At 42.0% G+C, this 23,889-nt stretch overlaps 1 protein-coding gene across 2 annotated transcripts in view; it reads left to right on the top strand.

Annotated features, from left to right (window-relative positions):
- Nt5dc1 (5'-nucleotidase domain containing 1) overlaps nucleotides 1-23,889 on the top strand; it is a 112,514-nt gene that overhangs the window by 74,391 nt on the left and 14,234 nt on the right. For both annotated transcript variants that reach the window (XM_057761722.1, XM_057761721.1), the window contains exons 7-9: nucleotides 7,699-7,873; nucleotides 9,710-9,807; nucleotides 23,591-23,709. In XM_057761722.1, the coding sequence (XP_057617705.1) occupies nucleotides 7,699-7,873; nucleotides 9,710-9,807; nucleotides 23,591-23,709 (392 nt within the window). The remainder of the gene's footprint in view (nucleotides 1-7,698; nucleotides 7,874-9,709; nucleotides 9,808-23,590; nucleotides 23,710-23,889) is intronic.

The following is a 23,889-nucleotide window of genomic DNA, read 5'->3' as shown; positions in this document are numbered from 1 at the left end:
TACTTGAAGAGATAATAAAATTGGATGTCAGATGTTCCAAAGTATGGTCAGTGAGTATATACGGATATGTTCCTTGTCCAGAATGAGATCGGTCACTGTTTTCCAACAGCATTCATGGAGCATGAGTGAGATGCAAAAATCTGTTGTTCAGCTTAGGAACAGTACCGGAAAATAAATGAAGAAACACTGGATATTATTAGATTGGAAAGAGTCAGCGTGGAAAAGGTAAAAGGGGTTAGACCAGAGAAGTAAAATAAGAAGTGAAATGGGGGAAGGGGCTGACTCGAAGCCCTGCCTGAGTCAGGCTGTTCCCAGGAAGCTGACTCTACTTAACCACTGCAAGTGCTTGCTGTTCTCTAGCCCGGGTTTGACAGAGGCTCTGAGATGGGGTAGCCTTAAGACAGTAAAACCACAGATTGTAAAGGAGAAAGCTGTGACCACCCCGTCCACCCTGTTGTCCTCCACTCTGCGTTTCACACGTGATCAGTGTGGACTCATTTTTGTTGTTTATGTTCTCTGGGAGTTTTATTATCAGCATGTATAGACTAAGGGGCTGTCTTAGCATTCTGTCAGGCTACATACTACAGAAGAGAAGTCGGGTTGTAAAAACCATAGTAACCATACTGCCCCGGTATTTTGTTGGTTAAATAATTGAGCACTTGAGTCCTCAATAGGAGACAATTTTCCTTTGAAATTTTATAGTAAGTGAACTGTAATATCTAGAATGTGATTCTTTTGTTCCTGTTATTGTTTCTGATTCCTTTGTGCTTGGGAGATGAAGAAATGAACTAGACTCTTTCTTTAGGGACCAGAATTAGCACACTCAAGTCTGCTGTGCCCGGAGACACTCTGTTACAGTTCAACTGTTTTTCCCAGATCCTTTCTTCTGAAGGGCCTGGTAGATTTCAAATCAGGATAATCAGTCAGTGACCAGATTCTGTTGAAAACAACATCCTCCAGAAGGTTTTATGTGTCTCACAAATGAAGACTGTTGGGCATGAAACCCACAGAGCTCTTGAAGGCGATTTCTAAACCTGTCCCATTTTTTATCTGCAGGCATCATTAGACCCTTGTTCCAGGGTGGGAGGGGAGAACCCCACTTCATGTACAGGTGATATTTAGGGTGGTATTTATGCACAAAAGACTTTCTTCATAGCACTGAGCTCTCTAGTCCTTCTTATGATGTCAACATGGGCTGTCTGGAGCATTCCACTTCTTCTGACAGTGGCAAGGGAAAATATGACCAGCTCTCAGCTTTTTAGCCCTTAGCTTACATTGTTTTGCTGTGGCTCCTACTATTCCTTTATTACCAAGTACACCGAGTGAACTTGAAAACATGTCATTAGACTTGAAAAGTAAAGTATATCAGAATTCTGAAGGCAACAGTAAAGGCTAAATTAGGTTTATCTTAAAAAAAAAAAAAAACTCCTCAGATGTTTAAGAAAGTGGTAGAGTGAAGTGACTGTTCCTGAACCACAGAACATACTGTTGACAGATGATGCCAGAGACACCTGAGGGGCAGTAGCATCATGCCTGGGTTCTACACATGAGGACATTTGTATTACCTTGTCATCAAGTTAGTTTTGTTTATAAATACTGAGCATGGTTGATTACTAGTAAGAAACTGTATCTGTGAGACATTGAAGACACTCAAGTAAAACAAGTAAAGAAACAGTGCAACTCTTGCGATTTCATCTGTAAAATGAGTTGAGTTTTGAAGATGGTGAAATGACATTGACCTCATGAAATGGCATTAACTGTGCTTCCTTCAGTGTCCCACTTAAATGGTCACATTCTCTTAGGGAAGGTTTTTCACTTGCTGTCTGGATTTATGTGTGTTCTAATGCATGCAGCCATTCTTTTTTTTTTAATTGAAAATTTCCTCCTCCCCTCCTCCCACTTCCCTCCCCTTCTCCCCTCCCCCTCCCTCTCCAGTCCAAGGAGCAGTCAGGGTTCCCTAACCTATGGGAAGTCCAAGGTCCTCCCCGCTCCCCCCAGGTCCAGGAAGGTGAGCATCCAAACAGACTAGGCTCCCACAAATCCTGTCCATGCTGTAGAATCAAAACCCATAGCCATTGGCCTTGGCTTCTCAGTCAGCCTCCATCGTCAGCCACTGAATTCAAAGAGTCCGGTTTGATCACATGCTCCATCAGTTCCAGTCCAACTAGCCTTGGTGATCTCCCATTAGATTAGTACCACCGTCTCAATGGGTGGACGCACCCCTCGTGGTCCTGACTTCCTTGCTCATGTTCTCCCTCCTTCTGCTCCTCATTTGGATCTTCGGAGCTCAGTCCAGTGCTCCAATGTGGGTCTCTGTCTCTATCTCCATCCATCACCAGATGAAGGTTCTATGGTGGTATGCAAGATATTCATCAGTGTGGCTATAGGATTAAGCCAGTTCAGACACCCTCTCTCTGCTGCCCGAGGAACAAGCTGGGGACATCTCCTTGGAAACCTAGGAACCCTTCCAGAGTCAAGTCTCTTGCCAACCCTAAAATGGCTCCCTTAATTAAGATATCTACTTCCCTGCTCCCACATCCACTCCTTCTCCATCCCAACCTCTCCTTCTCCCCTCTCTCTCCCCATTTCCCCTTATTCCTACCCCACCTCCACCCTTATGCTCCCAACCCCTGTCCGCAATCTTGTCCACTTCCAATATCCAGGAGGATAACTGTATGTTTTTCTTTGGGTTCACCTTATTTAGCTTCTCTAGGATCACGAATTATAGGCTCAATGTCCTTTATTTATGGCTAGAATCCACTTATGAGTGAGTACATACCATATTCATCTTTTTGGGTCTGGGTTACCTCACTCACGATAGTGTTTACTTTTTACTTTTTTTTTTGTTTGTTTGTTTTTTTTGTTTTTTTTTTTTTGTTTTTCGAGACAGGGTTTCTCTGTGGTTTTGGAGCCTGTCCTGGAACTAGCTCTTGTAAACCAGGCTGACCTCGAACTCCCAGAGATCCACCTGCCTCTGCCTCCCGAGTGCTGGGATTAAAGGCGTGCGCCACCACCGCCAGGATAGTGTTTTCTATTTCCATCTATTTGCATGCAAAATTCAAGATGTCATTGTTTTTTTACCACAGAGTAGAACTCTAAAGTGTATATGTTCCATACCTTCTTTATCCATTCTTCTATTCAGGGGCACCTAAGTTGTTCCACGTTCTGGCTATTACAAATAGTGCATGCAGCCATCTTAAAATAAGGGCTTAGATAACTGCATCAGAGACTCTGAGAGTAAACCCTCTAGTGGTCTCTTATTTGCCCCTAACTTTGAGAACCACTAGTGTATAGAAATCCTTCCTCTGAAAGCTTGAGTGTATAAAACAAAGAACCATCTTAGAGGAGAAGCAGAAATGAAGGGTTGTATTTTTTGCCCTTTATAAATACGCAAAGAAACGTACCTCTTTCATCCTCTGATGAATACCTCAACCTTTTGTAGACAACATTTTCTTCGGAAAATAATTAATTGGGTCGTCTCTATGGCATACACATTTTAACATCCCATGAGAAATATTTTAGCTGTTTCTTAATATGCTCTTATCTAACCGGTAGCATTGCCATTTTCAGTGTCCTCAATTATGTTCTACAGTGGCGGCAGCAGCAGCAGACCTAAGCTGGAAGCTGATGGAGGAGGTGTTAGCACCCTAGCATCTCCAGTCCCCTTCCCAGCACTGGCAGCTCTTTCCCCAGCTCGCAGACGGATGGTGGCAGCTGGGTAGCAGAAGTGCCTACTTCCTCTGGGATGACGGGAATAGTGGAGTGGCACAAGGGTCTGTGGAACTGACAGTTCAGTGCTGGAGTTGTACCAGTTTCCTCTGGCCACGAGAGGTCTCCCAACTCTGCTTGATGGTCCTGCAGGCTGTCTTCTGTACACAGCCAACCATTCCAGCGTGACAGCTTCCCCATGATGCTGTATCAACCAGATTTTTAGCATGAGAGAGCTAAGCTTTTCTTCTTTAAAGTCAGCTTTTTGAAATTTCACTTTTCTTTCCATCTGGACACAGAAAACAGCCTCCTAGGCTAAGGAGGGTGGTGGAAGAGCCAGGAAAATGAGTTCCACAGAGTGGCAATGAAGCAGAATTCCTTCAGAGGCTAAGTGAAAACGCAGACTTCTTTGCAGGTTGAGAACAAACAGGGCCATTGCGTTCCACCTTAGATCTGAGTTCCCTGTCTTGCGTGTCGTGGTAATCTGTTGATATTGTATTAAGCATGGTCTTTTTATTTTTATTTATTTATTTTGGATTTTCAAGGCAGGGTTTCTCTATGTAGACCAGGCTGGCCTTGAACTCACAAAGATCCACCTGCCGCTGCTTCCCAAGTGCTGGGATTGAAGATGTGCACCACCACCACCGCCCGAGTTAAACATGATTTTATAATGGTGAAAGAACACAGATGACATTGACAGCACATAGTGAATATAAACTTCATTTGTTATATACATTTTGGCAGCATGCCACAGCTATATTGTTAATCAGAATATAAAGATATAAATATTCTTGTACTTTTTTCTGTACTAATCCAGCATTGATGCCAAGCCAAAAGGTACATTTCTTGCCTTGAAAGTTTAGTCTCTTGGAAAAATCATTTAATAGAAAACTAATTCTCTCTTAATAAGAATATAGTTTTAAATCTGTAGAGAGGGCAGATAATGGCTCTAGTCATCAGTGCTGACAACCTGAGTTCAATTCCTGGGACCCACAGATGTGAAAGGAGAGACTTCCCGGGAGCTGCCTCTGACCTCCACATGTGTGCCATGATAAGTGTATGCACACATACAGTAAATTAATCTAATATTAAAATTTTTGAATAGTATGATTTGGGGGGGCCTAGGGAAATGAGTTGGTAAATCCTTGCCTTGCAAGCATCAGAACATGAGTTCAGTCCTTGCACCCCAAGCCCCGCACCCGCACCTTACGCAGAAAGCCAGACACGGTGGTACCAGCTTACAAGTACAACACTGGTGAAATGGGAAAAAGTGGGTCCCTGGGGTTCCCTGGCCACCAGCCTAATGTACTTATGGGTCTCCAGGCTGGCAAATGATGCTGAAAACTGTGTCTGAGGTTGTCTTCTGCCTCCCACATCACGCAGGTACATGACATCCATGCACACATGCACATGTGCACACATACACAATGAGGTTATGTGCTGTGTCAGTCTGTGATCTTTTGTAGTTCATATAACTTGGAATCTACCACTGGCTTCTGTTCAAACAGTGTTGTGTTTTTAGGTCTGTCCCATAGGTGGCTTGTGAAAGGGTAACCCAAGTATTATTGCTCCTCCCTGATTAAGTTAGTGTACTTGCCTTCTTGGGTTAGACTCACTAAGAGTTACTAATAAAATTAATCTAGATAATGAATTTAAATTGTGGTATTTAAGTATATATGCTGCTTCTATCCCTTTGTAATAGTAACACTAATTTTAATAGCAATTTGGATTTTGATCACTAGAGGGCAGTAGGCACACATAGCCAAGAAAAACCTTGTCTAAAGACAGAAAGGTTGTAAATATTTTCAGCATTATGCATCTTTGTTTTCCAGATGTAAAACTAGCTACAAAAGTGCATGCCGCTCTTAATGTGTAAAAGCCTCTGGAATTAGTTAGTGCCCAATACCTGTTAACTGTCGTGTTCTTAGCCGTTTGCATTTGTTCTTTTTCTTAACATCTTTTTTTATTGTCGGAACCTTCTCTTCACTGAAGAACAGAATCTATATTTTAATTTCTACGGGTCATTGAGTAACTTCTGAAACATCCGTGCTCTAGAGGACTATACATGTCCTTGTGGGACCAAATACAAAGAGAACTATGTAATAGCTGTCTTTACACTCGGGCTTCTGATATCTGATTGTTCTTGCGCTATAACATATTCTCTCTCATGCTAAGCCTAAGTCTGCTGTGATGTCAGTACGATGTATTGCTTTCCTCGTCAATATGCTCAAGGATGCCCATAATAGGTGTTCTTAATATGTAATTGAGTTTCTTTCACCTCAGCAAATTTCATCTAGAGGTTTGTTGACTCAGTGGCTTGTCCTAAGGCCCACTGATGTTATCTAGAGTCTAAGTGTCCCTCGTATGTCTTTCCTCCCAATCCTAACTTGAGCTTTGTGTTGAAGGCACTGCTACAAGTCTATGTAGCATTTGTAATCATGAGCTCCTCACCCTGTTTTCAGTGGTACGCATTACTCCAGGGTCTCCTACTTCTGTGGGGCTTTCCTCGGTACTCAGTGGCCACATGCAGGGATCTGCACCTCTCTAAGAAACGCACTGATGAGTCGGGGAAATTCTCACTGTGTGTGTGGGCAGGCACGGAACAGTATTCGCTTCTGTTTCAGCTTCAGCTTGGTTTGTTGGTTTCGCATAGACTCTTCCAGCCTGGTGTGCCAATATTCTTAAAATATCTTCATTTCTGCTATTTCATGTGCATTGCTGTGGACAGAGTGTCAGGAGTAGCCTAGACTTACGGAGTCAATACAGTTTAACGTCTTGTTTTGGTCTTCTAGCATTAAAGGCACTAAGAACTTGGATTTCCTTCTCTGATTATTAGTACTACCGCACGTAGAAAACAGTCTTTCCAAAATGTTCCTCAAATCTGGTAGCCTTTGAACAAAACCTGCTGTTGCCCGATGCTGTGAGGACTGGGGCCAGCAGCTTGTTAGCCACTCCAGCCTTTGAGTGCCTTGCCGCCTTCTCTGGCAGCTCTGCTCAGGAACTTTTAAGTAGCTGTAACCTCGCAATAGAGGTTTGTATTCCATCTGAAATGACACGACTGTCCCTCTGAAGGACACAGACAGCTGAATAGCTGCTCCTTGACAAAGACGGTCTCCTGGCGCACTATCTGAGTGTTTGGCTCTTATCTGGTTTCATTAAGTATTTGTTCATTATTATCAGCTCACTTAAAACAGTAAGGTTTTCTCTTTTGAAATATGATGATGCTTATATTATTTTAATAACATTGATTCTTATGAAACAGTATTATTAATTATCATTTTGTTTTTTGCTTTTCAAGATAGCGTTTCTCTGTAGGTTTGGAGCTTGTCATGGAACTTGCTCTTATAGACCAGGCTGGGTTTGAACTCACAGAGACCCACCTGCCTCTGTCTTCCAAGATTAAAGGCATGAGCCACCACCGTCTGGCTAATTATCATTAATTTTTAAAGTAAACAAATAATGTGTTTTTGAGATTTGTTTTGATTTTCCATTTTGTTTTGTCTGTCTATGTCTGTGTGGGATATCTGTGTCCGAGTGAAGGCACTGAGAACAACAGAAGACACTGGGCCCTGAGCTGGAATTATAGGCAGTTTGTGAGCTGCTGAACCTGCCTAAGAGCTGGTAGCTGAACTCAAATCTTCTGCAAGATAGTACACACTCTTAGCAACTTAGCCATCTCTATAGCCCCAGAAATACTACTTCTAAAAGTAGTTAGGCCAGTCGGTGCATGCCTTTAATCCCCACACTGGGAGGCATAGACAGGCAGATCTCTGTGAGTTCCAGAATAGCCAGGACTACATAGAGAGATCCTGTCTCTAAAAACAAGCAAACAAACAGTAGTTGGTATTGGCATAATAGCTAGATTGTTTGACCCTGGTCTTTATGCCTTTGATTTTTCTGCAGCTTTGAAAGACATATACTTGTCTGAGAGTAAACTAAGTTTAAAAGCATTTTTATTAATGATATTGCCTTTCTGTTTTTATTTTTCAGAAAATTGTGGATTCTTCTTTCCAGAAATAAAAAGAAATCTAGGCAAGTATGTGTACCGCTGTCCTGAGTCTGTAAGAAGGTGGCTTCGACAGCTGAAGGATGCTGGGAAAATTACTATGTTGATCACCAGTTCTCACAGTGATTACTGTAAACTTCTTGGCACTTATATCCTTGGGTAAGCAACCAGCCGTTCTTCATGGATTTCCATGCTCTGCCTTATGCGATTGCTGAGGACTAATTTTAGAATCTTTCCTGGAATTCTGGGGCTGCTCATGTAAGATCGCAAGCCACGTGTTATCACTTCTGTAAAGGTTGGCTTCCCTGACTGCACAGGATGTGTTCGATCCCACATGGACAGAGGGTATGTAGATAGGAAGTATGTCAGGATGTATGCTCATCCCCGGGGGACACAGGCAGAAGTAGGTAGCCTTGTGGAGTTTGCCTTTATGATTGGTAACTTAATTCACAGCCAGTATCTGGGAATCCCAGCCAGTGTCCATCATCCTGACCAGTATTTAATAAATTTTGCTTCAAATTTGACTTTAAAAAAGAAAAGAAAAGAATATACTTCCTGACAGATTGTAAGATGTAGCCCCTGTATCCAAATTTCAGTACAGATACATGCGCTGTGCCATTTGGCAAAGCCAGGGGTGGAATTAACATAAAATCAAGGTAATAGATTTTGAAAAGGGACCTATGTGGCCTGGGATACAGTTTATAACTTCTTTGAGCCTTAAATTCACTGTCTTAATCTAGGACAACACTTCTTTATGAATATAAGGGCATATTTAAATAGTGCAGTACATGCTACCCATATGTATTGTACAGAATAGCTGATAACTAATATATGTCGTTCTTGGCAATTCGAGGGAAGACCCATAGTCAAAGCAGGATTCCACAGAGGGTTGTTAGATTTCTTCTAAGATTTCAAGTCTCAACGAACACAGTTGCCCTAAATGTGAACCAAGCCATAGCCCCTCGCTTACCTCCATCAGTTATCTTTAGTTCCAGGAGTTCTGTGTTCTATAACATGTGAATTTAGTCTATTCTGTGGCGTACTTACCTGGCAATGGGTTGGTTTTCTGCTTCCTGAGAATATGTAGGCAGCTATCCTTGAAGTGAATTAAGGCTCGTGTCCAGGGTACCTGGTGAGGTCACCTCTTCAGGAGACCTTTGCAGCGTCCTGTAGGACCATGCATCGGAATACCTGGGGCTTTCAGTTCCCTTTTCCACCATGATAGCCAAAATTCTGCTTCTCATCTCAATTTCTACTCTCATCGCATTTCCTTTGTTAACACAGCCTGAAGCACCCACATTTCCTTTGTTAACTCAGCCTGAAGCACTGTTTCTCCAGGATAGCGGTGAGCCCTAGAGAGAACCACTGTTTATCAGATAAATCTTAGCTGGCATAGCACTCCACATACACCGATGCTGTCATCCACAAACTGTTACAGGACTTCACTGGCTTTCAAAATAAAATAACCTCCTTGGTTTTGAACACTCTAAGAACTGTCACTGGGCTTGTTATAGTGCTGCGTTCTGTGGGACCTGTATAGACCCAAGCCTATTGGCTCTTCAACTGATAAGTGCAGATGAATTCCAGTCCTCGTGTTTGAACGTATGGACTACTTCCGGCTACTAGAGCTTCTCTTGCTTGCCAAGGTGTTTTCACGAGAGAGTGGGTCTCACATCTGCGTCAGCACGGCTTCTGTGTTCTTGCTTGCTTTCCTCTCTCTCTCTCCTTTTGTTCCTTCTTTACTTGCTTTGCTTTTCTGTTATGTTGGTGCTTTTAGTAATTGTCATATTTTTAGAAGAATTGTCCAGTACCTAACTACCTCTCTTTCCTGTGTAGCTTCCAACTTAAAGTGTATGAGATAAATGTTTGCATGTTACGTGCATGTGAGAGTTGATAGGAAGGTGAACATTGATGCCATGATAAAATACATAGGTTTAGTTCTATTTTCTGTGGAACTTTTATGACTCCTTAAGGGAAATTTACTTTGCTTTTTAGGAAGGATTTTGCAGACCTTTTTGACATTGTGATTACAAATGCATTAAAACCTGGATTCTTCTCACATTTCCCAAGCCAGAGGCCTTTCCACACACTCGGTAAGTTGTGTTTTGCTGTTTGTCATGTGTATCTTTGACTAACACCACGTGCAAGACACTGTGTTATGGGGAACATCGTGTCTCCTCAAGAAGAGAAGGGAAATATAAACCTGTGTTTACATTAAACTTGACTCAGCTTTGCTTTGTATCTCAGGTAATATGGAAATCATTTCTTTACATGTCAGCCTCTCCCTCTTTTCAGACAGAGGGGTAGATCTCACCTGAAATTTTATGGTGTAAGGAATGCACTGTAGGTGCTTGAGGGAATACGTTAATAAGTCAGAGTCAGCCATTTCGGGAGCAGAAGTCCCTACAGAATTCACAAAGATGAAAACAACACAGGTACATATACATGCATGTACACAGACATACAAACACATATACACGTGCACACAGACGTAGGCTTTCTCTACAACAGATCAGCCCTTCAGAGAATATGGATGTCAGCTGCCCCTCATAGTGTGGAGAAAGAACGATGGGTGTAAGCTGCCCCTCAAAGTGTGGAGAAAGAATGGTGAATGTGAGCTGCTCCTCAACGGTGCTCAGAGCTTCCTGTACAAGCATTTGAAAGAAGCAGAAGGTGGTCAGAAAAGAGCAACTACAGGACTGGGCAAGATGAATGGCAGAAAGTTTCACTGTCATCTCTGTGTCTATTGTTTAGCTAAATCTCAAGAGAACAGTTTCCCCTCCCTCCACTTCTCCCAGTCTCCTCCCCCTTCTCTCCCCAGATCCACTGTTCCTAGGTTTCCCTTCAGGAAAGAGTAGGCCTCTCAGGTATATCAGCCAAACACTACATAACAAGGTACAATAAGACTCAGCGGGGCAGTCACACAAACCCTCATATCAAGGCTGGGAGAGGCAACCAGCTAGGAAGAAAAGGTTCCTAAGAGCAGGGGAAAGAGTCAATGACATCCCCACTCCCACTGTTAAGAATCTCACAAAAACACCAAAGAACCATAACATATAAGGCAGGCTCCATGATTGCTGCCTCAGTCTCTGTGAGCCCCTGTGGGCCTTACTTAGTTGATGTCCATGAGCCATGTTCTCTTGGTGTCCTTGACCCTCTGGCTCTTACAATCCTTCCTCCCCCTCTTCTGAGGCTTACCCGAGCTCCAAGGGGAGGAACCTGATGGAGATCTCCAACTTGGGCTCTCTCTCTGCCTGATATTTGGCTGTGGGTCTCTGCATGCACTCCTGTTGTAATATGAGTGGCAGGCTGTGTTCCCACTGCCCGGCTCCCGGCTAGCTTTACCCGAAATAATTACATGGAAACTGTATTCACTTAAATACTACCTGGCCCATTATATCTAGCCTCTTCTTGGCTAACTCTCAAATCTTAATTACCCCTTTTCTAATAATCTGTATATCACCACATGACTGTGGCTTACCGGGATGAGTCTAACCTACATCCGTCTTGGAGAGGAGAGCCATGGCATCTGCCTGACTCTGCTTTCTTTCTCCCAGCATTCTGTTCAGTCTACTCTGCCTATCTAAGCTGCTGTCCTGTCAAAAGACCAAGGCAGTCTCTTTATTTAACCAATGAAATAAACACAAAACAGAAGACCCTCCTACATCACGCTCCCATCTGCTGCTGAAGGAATCCTCTCTGACGACAGTTGGGCTAGGCACTGATCTACAAGTAGAGCAGAATATCATTAAGAATCATTTTAATAATTTTTTTCTATTATAGGTCTCTGACAAAATCTTAAAAGGAGAAAATGTTTATTTTTGTTGATACTTTCAGCCCATGTGACTAAGCCTTGTTATTTTGGGCCTACGAGAAAGTAGACCATCATGGAAGGGGGTTTGTGTGACAAAAACAAAACAAAGCAGAAACAAAAGCAAAAAAAACAATCCAGTCCATTGTGGAAGGACATGTGGGAGAATGGGATCTACTCACCTTGTGGCTACCAGAAAGGGGAGTTGGGGGGGAGGGGCAAGCCCCACCTTCGAAAACCTCCTCACCTCCTAGAAGCATGACTAGCTTCAACACGAGCTCTTGGTAGCATTTATGATCCAGACCATAATATTCAGTGGCATATTAACTTTTGAGAGGCTTTTAATGTTGCTCTGTTTAATTGATGAGTATCCAGAGAGAAAAGAGAGGCTGTTTATAAAGTCTCCTGGTCTGAATTCTCTGGGTGTCTTTGAACTTGTAGCCCCGTATGATGATGATGTGAACTGGGCTGTCAGGTATGTTTATCAGAGTCTCTTTCATTGCACATGTGGTACGAAAGTATTACAGATCTGAAAATACACACATGCTGTGGCTGGAGAGGCGGCTCATTTGCTGCTCTTGCTGAGGACTGGGTTCAGGTCCCAGGCTCCCTGCTGACAACTCCAGTTCCAGGGGATCCAACACCGTTTTCTTTTCTAGCTCTATGGGCACTGCGTGCAGGTAGTGCATGAATCCACTTAAGCATACATATATCCGTAAAGTCATAACAATATGTGTGTGTATATATAAAATACTGAAAATAAATATAACCTATATTGTTTGCTTGTTTTTTTTTAAACAGAGACTCAGTATGTAGCCCTAATTGGTCTGGAACTCACACAGTAGATCTGGATAGTCTCTAACCTATGGCAATCTTCCTGCCTATATATAACATTTTTCAAAATTATCATATTTGTGGTTCTAGTAAAACTTTTTTAAAAATTATACTTCCTCAATAGTTTTTATTTTATTTATTAACAACTGAAATTACATATTTATGATAGACACCATGGTACTTTAACATCTGTGTGCACTGTGTAATGGACAACTCAAGCACTCATCCTTACGGTTCACCTTTCTCTTATATCTCCCCAACCTCCCCCTCTCTCATGACTTTCAGTCTGTTTCCAGGTCAGGTGTTGTGGGATCATATAGCATTAGTCCCTCTATTCCTGGCTTATCTCACTTAACCTTGTATCCTCTAGGTTAACTGACAATGTTACAAATAAGATTGCTTTCTTCTTAAGGCTAAGGAGTATTTCACTGTGTGTATGCCTGGCCATCTACACCTGCAGATTCAACCAACCTCAGGTCTAAACTATTCAAAGAAAGTGCAAAGGCACTGAACACAACATGTGCAGATGTGTTCATTGCCATTCTCTAGATAACACATGATGGCTATTCATGTTGCCTTTACATCGCATTAGGTAATGTAAGTAACTAGAAAAGACAGTTTGAAAGCAGGTAGGTAAGGACGATTTGCAGGTACAATGGTTTTCTATGCTAGAGACTCTGGGGGGTGGAGTTTGCTGGAGTGTAAGTTTATTACTAGGAAAAATACTAGTGTAAGCAGAATCAGAAGCAATGTTTAAGGGTTTATGAATTAACCATAATAAGTGAATCAAAACAACCAGGTCCACCTGTTGGGTTGAGGAAAAAGAAGTATTAATAGATTGATAACATCTGGACCATAAATTCTTCCTGTATCATTAGATGAACCGTCAGTACGCTAAGCATTTGCCTGTGGAATGGGAGAAGGATGGTGTAAAGTAAGCAGTTAGTATTTTACAGGCCTTGTGGTGTGAATAAACCCATTCCAAGGGTTTGTCCTCTTGTGCTATAATTCCCGTAGGAAACAATTTAGTGGGGAAAATAAGTAAGTTTAAGTAAAGGAGCCACACAATATACAAAGGCCTCTTTTAGACTGGATTCAAATAGCTGTAGTTCTTTTCTTGCTTCTAGAGATAATATGAAAGACTATCCAAAGCCACCTCTCCTTCTAACACTTTAAATTGATTGGTTAGTGCACAAGAAACACCAAGCACAATTCATGAGGAATTGGGAGAAAAAAAAAATCCATTTCCCTTCCATGCCCTAGCTTGTCTAGGCTATAAAATTAGCTTTTTCTTAGGCTCTCCTAAGTCCTCATCAAAAGCTTGTTTATCGCTGAGTGGTTGTATCGCCGGGCGGTTGTGGCTCATGCCTTTAATCCCAGCACTCAGGAGGCAGAGGCAGGCAGATCTCTGTGAGTTCGAGGCCATCCTGATCTACAAGAGCTAGTTTCAGGACAGCCAGGGCTACACAGAGAAAACATTTGGGGGAGGGGGAGGTGATTATCAAATTTCTCAGCCCGTGCTTCAGGGTCATTTTCAGCGATGGAGGATGTCTGGTTTTATTTATCTACTTTTTTTTTTTTTTGTTTTTCAAGACAGGGTTTCTCTGTGGCTTTGGAGCCTGTCCTGGAACTAGCTCTGTAGACCAGGCTGGTCTCGAACTCACAGAGATCCGCCTGCCCCTGCCTCCCAAGTGCTGGGATTAAAGGCGTGCGCCACCCTCGCCCAGCGAGGATGTCTGTTTAAAGGGGGTTCAGTAAAGGAACGGAGGGAATTGTCACCAGCAATATCGGTAGTGCTGTTTGTACTTTGATTTTGCTTTTTTTTTTTTTAACCAGTTTTAAAGTTTGGTCATCTAGTATCCATTCATTCAAGGAATTAGCCATTTTTTCCTCATGATTAATGTCTTCCTTATCACCCTTAAATATTTTAATAATAGTCCAAATTAATCCCCAAGTGACCCAAAATTGAACAGGGATCTTTTCCCCTAGGACATATGCCTTTTCAATGTAATTTTGGATTCTGTCCCATGCTCTTTCATCTATAATTTGTATTCTGGAAACTAGGGATTGTAATCATGAACAATTTGCAAGCAATCTAACCGTTGTGACTTTAATCCTTGTGCCCTCCTTTCTTTAAATACAAGCTGAACACAAGGCAAGGCCTTCCCTGGTTTCTGCCCCTTCATGCGCACTCCCCTCCTCTTCTCAGGAGTCCCCACTCTTAGCTCACAGCTGACTGCAGGGCCCTAATTCACACACCCCCTCCTTGTTTACTACTCCAAAGACAGTGGGACATGGGGAAAGGAGCCTAAAAATGAAGTGGACTGCATAAATAATAAATGCAATAGCCAACCGTGTTCAAAGCCTCAGACAATTTATATTCTGGGAGTTAGGAAGAATCACATGAGTAAAGTTCTTGTGAGTTCAAGCTCTATACAATCACAAGGACAAGCCATACATGGCAAAAACACGTTTTTCCATAGAAGTGTATAAAGGATAGCTACACATTTAATTGAATAACAGCAACAATAGTGAGTAATCTGAAGTAATCTCCTGTCCGCTACACCTGGGAGAAGCACGTAAACACATTCCCAGAACAATTTCATGTTTCGAAGACATGGAGGTCGGAAGACTCCTGTCTTGTTTTCTTGGAGTGTTCTCACAAGCATTCAGAATTCTCCTCACACAGCTCCATTCCTGGAGTGTGTTTGAATGTTTATGCATTTTGGAGAGTAACCCCTTATTTGGGGCTTGCAGATACAGTCTCCCTCCTACACGTTGTCTTTTTACTCCTCTGACTGTCTCAATTGCTGTGCAGAAGGCAGCTTTTCAGTGCGCCATAACCCATTTGACCATTTTTACTATATTTCCCCTGGCGTGGAATCCAGAAAGTCTTAGGAACCTAACTTTGTAATTCTACTCTGCTGTTTAAAAGCCTAGATTGTCATAGAGCTATGCCCTGTTGTGACTTCTATAAGATGCCTAAAAAAAACCATAGAAATGTGTCTTCATGCTCACAGTAGAGAGGGTTAGAAAAGCCTCAGTGTCCGAGTGTGTTTAAGGTTCTTTTCTTTGCTGGACTAATGATATAAACCGTTTAAATAGAAGATATAAAGAATCCTGAACTTGGGGGATTTAGCTCAAAAGACTTTGGGAGTGCAAGAGGAGGTATGAAGATCTGTGTTTATCAGAGCATGGCATGGCTCTTCCTAGTTTTGCGGTGGCTCTTGCCATGTGGATGTATTTAATTTCTGTAATCTCCCTCTCCAGCCCACCAGCTGTGTCAGTGCCCCACCCCCTTCTCCCGTTCCATTGTCTTGCTAATGATCCCAGCCTTCTGTACGTGCTCCTCCAACTCTCTGTTGGTCTTCTGATTCTGTGAGTGCTTTTGCTCTCACTTGTGCTTTAAGGGGGGTTCCAATTTTTTGTTCTCTGACCTACAGATATATAGTTCGTCTTTTACACTTTCCACACCCTGGAATAGGTCTGGAAACTGGGATTGCTCATAGGAGCTCATCAGCCCCCTGCCAGTTAGCACATTGTCATTTCCACAATCCAGAAATCCACAGTCTCTTAGGAATTTTGCCAGCCACGGATCTTATGAAAATGATGATAACTCAGCACTCTTCTGGGTCACCCTGCTCTACATCTGTCCTTCGTCTGGCCTCTGCCTTCCTGCCTTTGCCATCATCTTCTCTCAGGTGACTTGATGCATGCAGCACTGCAGTATGCTTGGGTCACTATAATCAGTTACCACCAAGCCCCAGCCCATGTCAGCCTTGTAACCCTCAAGCCATAGTCCCTGTTAACAATGCCCATCAGATCAGGCTTCTACTCTGCCAGAGGTAAATTAAATCTTTGTTCCAAACAGTTAAAAGCAGAAATAAAATGAAGACAACGACCTTGATGAAATAGAAAATTCCAGGAATCAATCTCTGTGTTCAGTGTGTCCTTGATCAGTGGCATGTGCCTGACGTCAGTAGTTGTCATGGTAACTAGAAAAAGAGCTGATGTGCTGTAGCCAATGGGGGCTCAGCAACTCTCAGCCTGATCCCTGCTGACCTTAAGAAAAGTGTGGGGGTGAGAGAATCATTATGTAGGCAGAATCTGCCTCTTTCCAGATTCTTTCCTGCACCACGCAAAGGGAGACCCCGGCCCTTACCAGTGCTAGGGTTGTCAGGAGGGAAGGAGAATCTGCCTTCCAAGATTAGAAATGTCGCATGAACCCCGCTCCTATCTGGTCACTACCCTGCCAACTCACTCCTCTCCACATTCTGGAAATTCAACATACATCTCTGGTCCCTTGGCCTCTGCTGTTGTCAACATGCGGACGTCCCTATCATTCCCTAGCTGAGTCTCCTTTCCTGGCTCTCACGGGGTATTTTTCCCTGCGCAACACTTGCTGTTTTCAACATTTATTTTCCCTTCCAGCTAGAAAACAAAGACAACCAAGCATGCTGATGAATCACCTTGTGTGATCGCCATGCTGACTTAACCGTGAAACTGCCAGAGAGCCAGAGCCCCCTATCTTCACCCTTTCCCATCACCGTGCAATCCTTATGTAAACTCTCGCCCCACCACTCTCCTCCTAGCTCTTCTAGGGCTTGTCAGTTACACTGGCGTCAGTTTGTTGTTTGCTGTTAAGCAGGTCAGTAGCTTTCCAGTTCCTCACTTATTGGCAGGCACAGTATTTAATCTCATTCATACAGTCACTTAGATCCCCACTTCATATAAGCATCCTTTGGCTAGTAAGTTCTCCTTCTCTTCCCTAATATGTACTGGTTACAGTATCTCTACAGGAACATGGTCTTTTACTTGTCATCCAGGTCTTTGTCTTGACTGTTCTCCCTGTCCCTGCTTCTGAAACTAGTGTATACACAGAACCACCTATGGCTCTTGTTAAAATGGAGACTGGTTCGGTAGGCCCAGTGAAGCTTGGTTTCTGCATTTCTAATCTCAGAAGATGACACTCTCAGGGACAAGGAAATACTCGGGATGTGTCCCCCATCCTCTGGTGACCCTCTGACCTTGCCTTGCGGCACTCACAGGTGGTAGCACCCTTCTGGTCCTTCTCTAGAGCTCCAGGTCATTCCCTCCTCAGCATCATGGGGAAGTTGCCTGCTGTGATGTCTTGCTCACTGAGATGTGCCTTTTATGGGTAGCAGTCTTGTTTAGGAAGAAGTCCTTAGCACTGTGCCCATAAAACTGAAACATTACTGAATGAAAGTGACTGAATCTGGAATCTGTCACTGTGGCAGTTACAATTCCTTAGGCACACTGGGATTACAGATGTGTGCTTACCACACTGGGCCTTATGTGGGCTCGGGGGACCCAACACAGATCCTCAGGAAGCACTTTTTCCAGTAAGGCATCTCTCCCCAGGCCCTCTTCTGTTTCTGTTCTATTGAATTTGCTCCAACTTACTAGCAAACTGTTTGCTTCCTTTAGTAGTATAATTTTACTGGTATAGCCCATTTTTTTTTAACTTTTCCTGAGGACACACAATTAAAAATTGGCTCACCCTAGTCAGGATGCCAACAGAAACAAAGAAATAATTGTACCGATGATTTAGTGAGATAATTAGGATTACTAACAGGAACATGGGCTCTTATCAGTAAACCACTAAAAGAAAAAGGGTTTTCTATCAGTTAAGTGGCTAACTACCCATCCTTAGGAAGGGGTGGGACTTCATGAGCCTCTCCCACAGAGAAATAGACAGTCAATAGAACAAATCTTGTGCAGGACCCAATCCTGTCTCTCACTTACACCCACAGTTACTAAGGATTCAAAAGGCAATAGCCTTGTCACCCTAGAAAAGGAGCCATTAGTAGAATAATCACTGTATCATAACCCCCAACACAAATTAGCATTTTAATAGATATTTTTGTTTAGATATGAACGTTTTCTGTCTACTCATAGCAAGAAATATGCATAGACTCTATGAAAATGTACAATTGGGGATTCTGGCTCACATTGTGGGGAAGTTATATGACCCTAAGTAGGAACCATTCGTCAAGGTTCACATATAGGAAGGAATCCTAAAAACAGCAAGGCTTCCAGTCCATCGCTTAGTAGTATTAGAAACAGAGAAAGGATAATCTCGGTGTTACACAAAGGAACACAATGAGCAAGGTAAAACATCTATATTAAAAGGGGACATTAAGGCTCAAAGCAGGCTAGCAAGCACATGGGTGACTCTTGGGATGGCTTTGATCCTTTATCCTTGCCCGATGGTGACTATATCTCATCCCGCTGGCTGGTGGTTAAGAGGATGATTTCATACTCTGCCACAATTGGCTAATTCGAGCAAAGGAGAAAGGGAGGTTCAGAAAATAAGAGTCCTTGTCAGGCTAACTACACATCCACCATGGCCCCTACCTTTCACATGTAATGACAACACCCTTCATGGTGTTCTTCAGACTTGCTTATTAAAAACATTTCATTTATACTAGCTATAATTTTGTCCTGCTACATTTTTTAGTTTCACTATTTTTTTATTGATTTTATTGAGCTCTACATTTTTCTCTGCTCCGCTACCTGCCTCTCCCCTACCCTTTAACCTTCTCCCATGGTCTTCATGCTCCCAATTTACTCAGTAGATCTTGTCTTTTTCTACTTCCCATGTAGATTAGATCCATGCATGTCTCTCTTAGGGTCCTCATTGTTGTCTAGGTTCTCTGGGATTGTGATTTGTAGACTGGTTTTTTGTTGTTGTTGTTGTTGTTGTTTGCTTTATGTTTAAAAACCACCTATGAATGAGTACATGTGATAATTGTCTTTCTGGGTCTGGGTTACCTCACTCAATATAATGTTTTCTAGCTCCATCCATTTGCCTGCAAATTTCAAGATGTCGTTATTTTTTTTTTCTGCTGTGTATACTCCATTGTGTAAATGTACCATATTTTCCTTATCCATTCTTTGGTTGAGGGGCATTTAGGTTGTTTCTACGTTTTGGCTATGACAAACAACGCTTCTATGAACATAGTTGAGCACATGTCCTTGTGGCATGATTGAGCATTCTTTGGATATATACCCGAGAGTGGTATTGGCTGGGTCTTGAGGAAGGTTGTTTCCTAATTTTCTGAGAAATCACCATACTAATATCCAAAGGGGTTGTAGCAGCTTGCATTCCCATCAGCAATGCAGAAGTGTTCCCTTTACCCCACAACCTCTCCGGCATAAGTGGTCATCAGTGTTTTTGATCTTGCCATTCTTACAGGTGTAGGATGGAATCTCAGAGTTGTTTTGATTTGCATTTATCTGATGACTAAGGATGTTGAACATTTCCTTAAGCATCTTTCAGTCATTTTAGATTCCTCTGTTGAGAGTTCTCTGTTTAGGTCTGTATTCCATTTTTATTGGATTATTTGTTCTTTTGATGACCAATTTCTTGACTTCTTTGTATATTTTAGAGATCAGAGAGAGATCAGACCTCTATCTGATGTGGAGTTAGTGAAAATCTTTTCCCATTCTGTAGGCTGTCGTTTTGTCTTGTTGACCGTGTCCTTTGTTTTTCAGAAGTTTCTCAGTTTCAGGTGGTCCCATTTATTAATTATTTCTCTCAGTCTGTGCTACTGGGGTTATATTTAGAAAGTGATCTCCTGTGCCAATGTGTTCAGATGTACTTCCCACTTTCTCTTCTATAAGGTCCAATGTGTCTGGCTTTATGTTCAGTTCTTGATCCATTTGAACTTGAGTTTTGTGCATGATGATAGATATGGGTCTATTTTCATTCTTCTACATGTTGATATCCAGTTATGCCAGCACCATTTGTTAAGTATGCTTTTTTCCATTTAATATTTTTTGCTTTTTTTCCAAAAATCAGGTCTTAGACTCAGTTACATTGGTCCTCCTGTATTTTTATGCCAATACCAGGCTGTTTTCAGTACTGTAGCTCTGTAGTAGAGTTTGATGTCAGGGATTGTGATGCCTGCAGAAATTCTTTAATTGTACAGTACTGTTTTGGCTATCCTGGGTTTTTTCCTTTTCCATATGAAGTTGAGTACAGTTCTTTTGAGGTCTGTGAAGAATTTTGCTGGGATTTTGATGGGTATTGCATTGAATCTGTAGATAGATTTTGGTAAGATTGCCATTTTTACTATGTTAATTCTACCTACTCAAGAGCATGGGAGATCTTTCCACTTTTTGGTGTCTTCTTCAGTTTCTTTCTTCAAAGATTTAAAGTTCATGTCACACACGTCTTTCACTTGTTTGGTTAGAGTTACTCTGAAATATTTTATGCTATTTGTGGCTATTTGTGAAGGGTAATGCTTCTCTGATTTCTTTCTCAGCCCATTTATCAGCTGTGTACAGGATAGCTACTGGTTTTTTGTTTGTTTGTTTGTTTGTTAATATTGTATCCTGCTACATTACTGAAGTGTTTATGAGTTGTAGAAGTTCCTTGGTAGAATTTTTGGGGTCACTTATTTAAACTATCATATCATCAGCAAATAGTAAGAGTTTGACTTCTTCTTTTCCGATTTATATCCCCTTGATCTCCTTTTGTTGTCTTATTGCTCTAGCTAGGACCTCAAGAACTATATTGAATAGATATGGAGAGAGTGGGCAACCTTGTCTTGTTCCTGATTTTAGTGGGATTGCTAGGAGTTTCTCTCCGTTAAGTTTGATGTTGGCTGTTGGTTTGCTGTATATTGCCTTCATTATGTTTAGGTATGTTCCTTGTATCCCTGCTCTCTTCAAGACCTTTATCATGAAAAGATGTTGTATTTTGTTGAAAGCTTTTTCAGCATCTAATGAGATGATCATGTGATTTTCATTTTTCAGTTTATTTATATGGTGGATTACATTGACAGAGTTTCATATGTTGAAACATCCCTACATCTCTGGGATGAAGCCGACTTGATCATGGTGGATAATGGTTCTGATGTGTTCTTAGATTCAATTTGCCAGTATTTTATTTAGTATTTTTGTGTCAATGTTCATGAGTGAGATTGGTCTGCAATTCTCTTTCTTAGTAATGTCTTTATGTGGTTTGGGTATCAGGGTAATTGTAGCCTCATAAAAGGGTTTGGCAATGTTCCTTCTGTTTCTATTGTGTGGAACAATTTGAGGAATCTTGTACAATTCTGAGCTGAAATCATCTGGTCCTGGGCTTTTTTTGGTTGGGAAATTTTGATGACTGTTTCTATTTCTTCAGCAGTTATAGGTCTGTTTAATTTGCTTATCTGATTTTGATTTAATTTTGGTAAGTGATATTTATCCAGAAAGTTGTTCATTTCTTTTAAGTTTTCCAATTTTGTGGAGTACAGGTTTTCGAAATATGACCTGGTGATTCTCTGGATTTCCTCCCTGTCTGCTGTTATGTCCCCCTTTTCATTTCTGATTTTGTTAATTTGGATATTCTCTTTCTGCCTTTTGGTTAGTTTGAATAAAGGTTTGTCTATTTTGTTGATTTTCTCAAAGAACCAAATCTTTGTCTCATTGATTTTTGGTATTGTTTTGTTTCTATTTTGTTGATTTCCACTCTCAATTTGATTATTTCCTGCCATCTAGTTCTATTGGTGAGTTTGCTTCTTTTTGTTAAAGTTTTCAAATGTTCTGTTAATTCACTAGTGTGGGATTTTTCCAACTTTTTTGGGGGGCCGGGGGTTCAAGACAGGGTTTCTCTGTAGCTTTGGGCCTGTCCTGGAACTGTCTCTTATAGACCAGGCTGGCCTTGAACTCACAGAGATCCGCCTGCCTCTGCCTCCCAAGTGCTGGGATTAAAGGTGTGCGCCACCACCGCCCGGCTTTTTCCAGCTTCTTTATGTAGGCCTTTAGTGCTATGAACTTTCCTCTTAACACTGCTTTCGTTGTGTCCCATAAATTTGGATATGTTGTGTGGTCATTTTCACTGAATTTTAGGAAGTCGTTAATTTCTCCCTTTATTTCATCCTTGACCCATTCAGGTGAGCATTGTTTAATTTCCATGTGTTGTGGGCTTTCTGGAATTAGCGTTGCTGTTGAATTCTAGTTTAAAGCCATTTTGATCCAATAAGATACATGGAGTTATTCCAATTTTTTTGTATCTTTTTAGGTTTGCTTTGTTTAGAGTATGTGGTCAGTCTTTGATAAGGTTCCATGAGGTGCTGAGAAGAAGTTAATCTTTTATGTTTTGGTGGAATATTCCATAGATGTCTGTTAAGTCCATTTGAGTCCTAACATCTGTTAGTTCCCTTATTTCTCTGTTCATTTTTTGTCTGTGTAATAGTCCTGGCTGATCTGGAACTCCTTTTGTAGGCCAGATTGACCTTGAACTCACAGAGATCTACCAGTCTCTGCCTCCCAAGTGCTGGGACTAAAATCATGGGCTACCACTGCCTGGCTGTAATATTTTTAACTAAAAACACTTATACAATATTTTCTGATCACATTTTTCCTCCTTTTCAACCCCTCCCAAGCCATCCCTAGTTCCTCATCTATGTAACTCTACACCCTTTCTCTCTCTCTCTCTCTCTCTCTCTCTCTCTCTCTCTCTCTCTCTCTCTCTCTCGGAAAACAAACAGGAAAAAAAAAGCAAAGATTATACCTTGTATAGGGTGGAATGGGGGAAGCCACCCTATACAAGCAAAAAATCAATAAGACAAAAAAAAGTTTTTTGGTAAAGAAATGACATCTACCAAAATACCATTGGGTTTGTTTTGTGTTGGCCAACTACTCCTGTGCATGGGGCTTACCCTGGTGTGGTTAATATACCCAGTGAGACTCCATTAAAGAATACTATTTTTTCCTTTGTAAGTGGGTACAAAGAAGCTTCTTTATTCGGGGTTAGACCCATGTCTACCTCCCCCTCTTAGTGCTGAGATAGGGTGCAAATTTTAAGCCTGGATTTAAATGGCTACCCTCTCACCTGCTTCCTGAAAGACAGGGTATATTTGGGTTTCCTTAATGATGCTCACTAAGGGAACCATCTTATTAAAGTAGAGGCAGGGTAGCAAGATGGCTCAGCAGGTGAGGGTGCGTCCTGCCATGACAGGGTACCCAAAAACCTGAGTTTAATCTGTAGAACCCATGTAGTTGAAGGACAGAACCAACTGCTGAGATTTGTCCTCTGACCTCCAAATGTGCACCATTGCATGCTTGCACTCATGCCTGCATAAATAAATGAACAAACGTGAACACACAGAGAGCTTACTGCATGCACGCGTCCTTCCCACGTGGTTTCCTTCTGTACATGGTCTATAACCCTGGGTGTAGCCCAACTAAAAAGTACTTGTCAACCATGTTTGCAGAGAATGATGAGGAGCAAGAGGAGCTGCCCTCTCTGGATAAACCTGGCTGGTACTCCCAAGGCAATGCTGCCCACCTTTATGAGCTTCTGAAGAAAATGACCGGCAAGCCTGAACCCAAGGTAACTTCTGTTTGAGTCAGAGCCCTTGATGTCCACATGCAAATACAAATGGTTGTATATCAGGGACCTCTGAGTGCCAGCCTCCATGTCCCCTCAGGGTTCAGAAGAAGACTCACAGCAGCACAGGACCCAGAAGGATCTGAGGGTGCAGTGAACTCCCCACTACGTACTTTTCTGCAT

Source organism: Chionomys nivalis, chromosome 2 (assembly GCF_950005125.1).
Source record: "Chionomys nivalis chromosome 2, mChiNiv1.1, whole genome shotgun sequence".
Taxonomy (NCBI): Eukaryota; Metazoa; Chordata; class Mammalia; order Rodentia; family Cricetidae; genus Chionomys; species Chionomys nivalis.
This window is presented reverse-complemented; position numbering and strand designations above follow the sequence as displayed.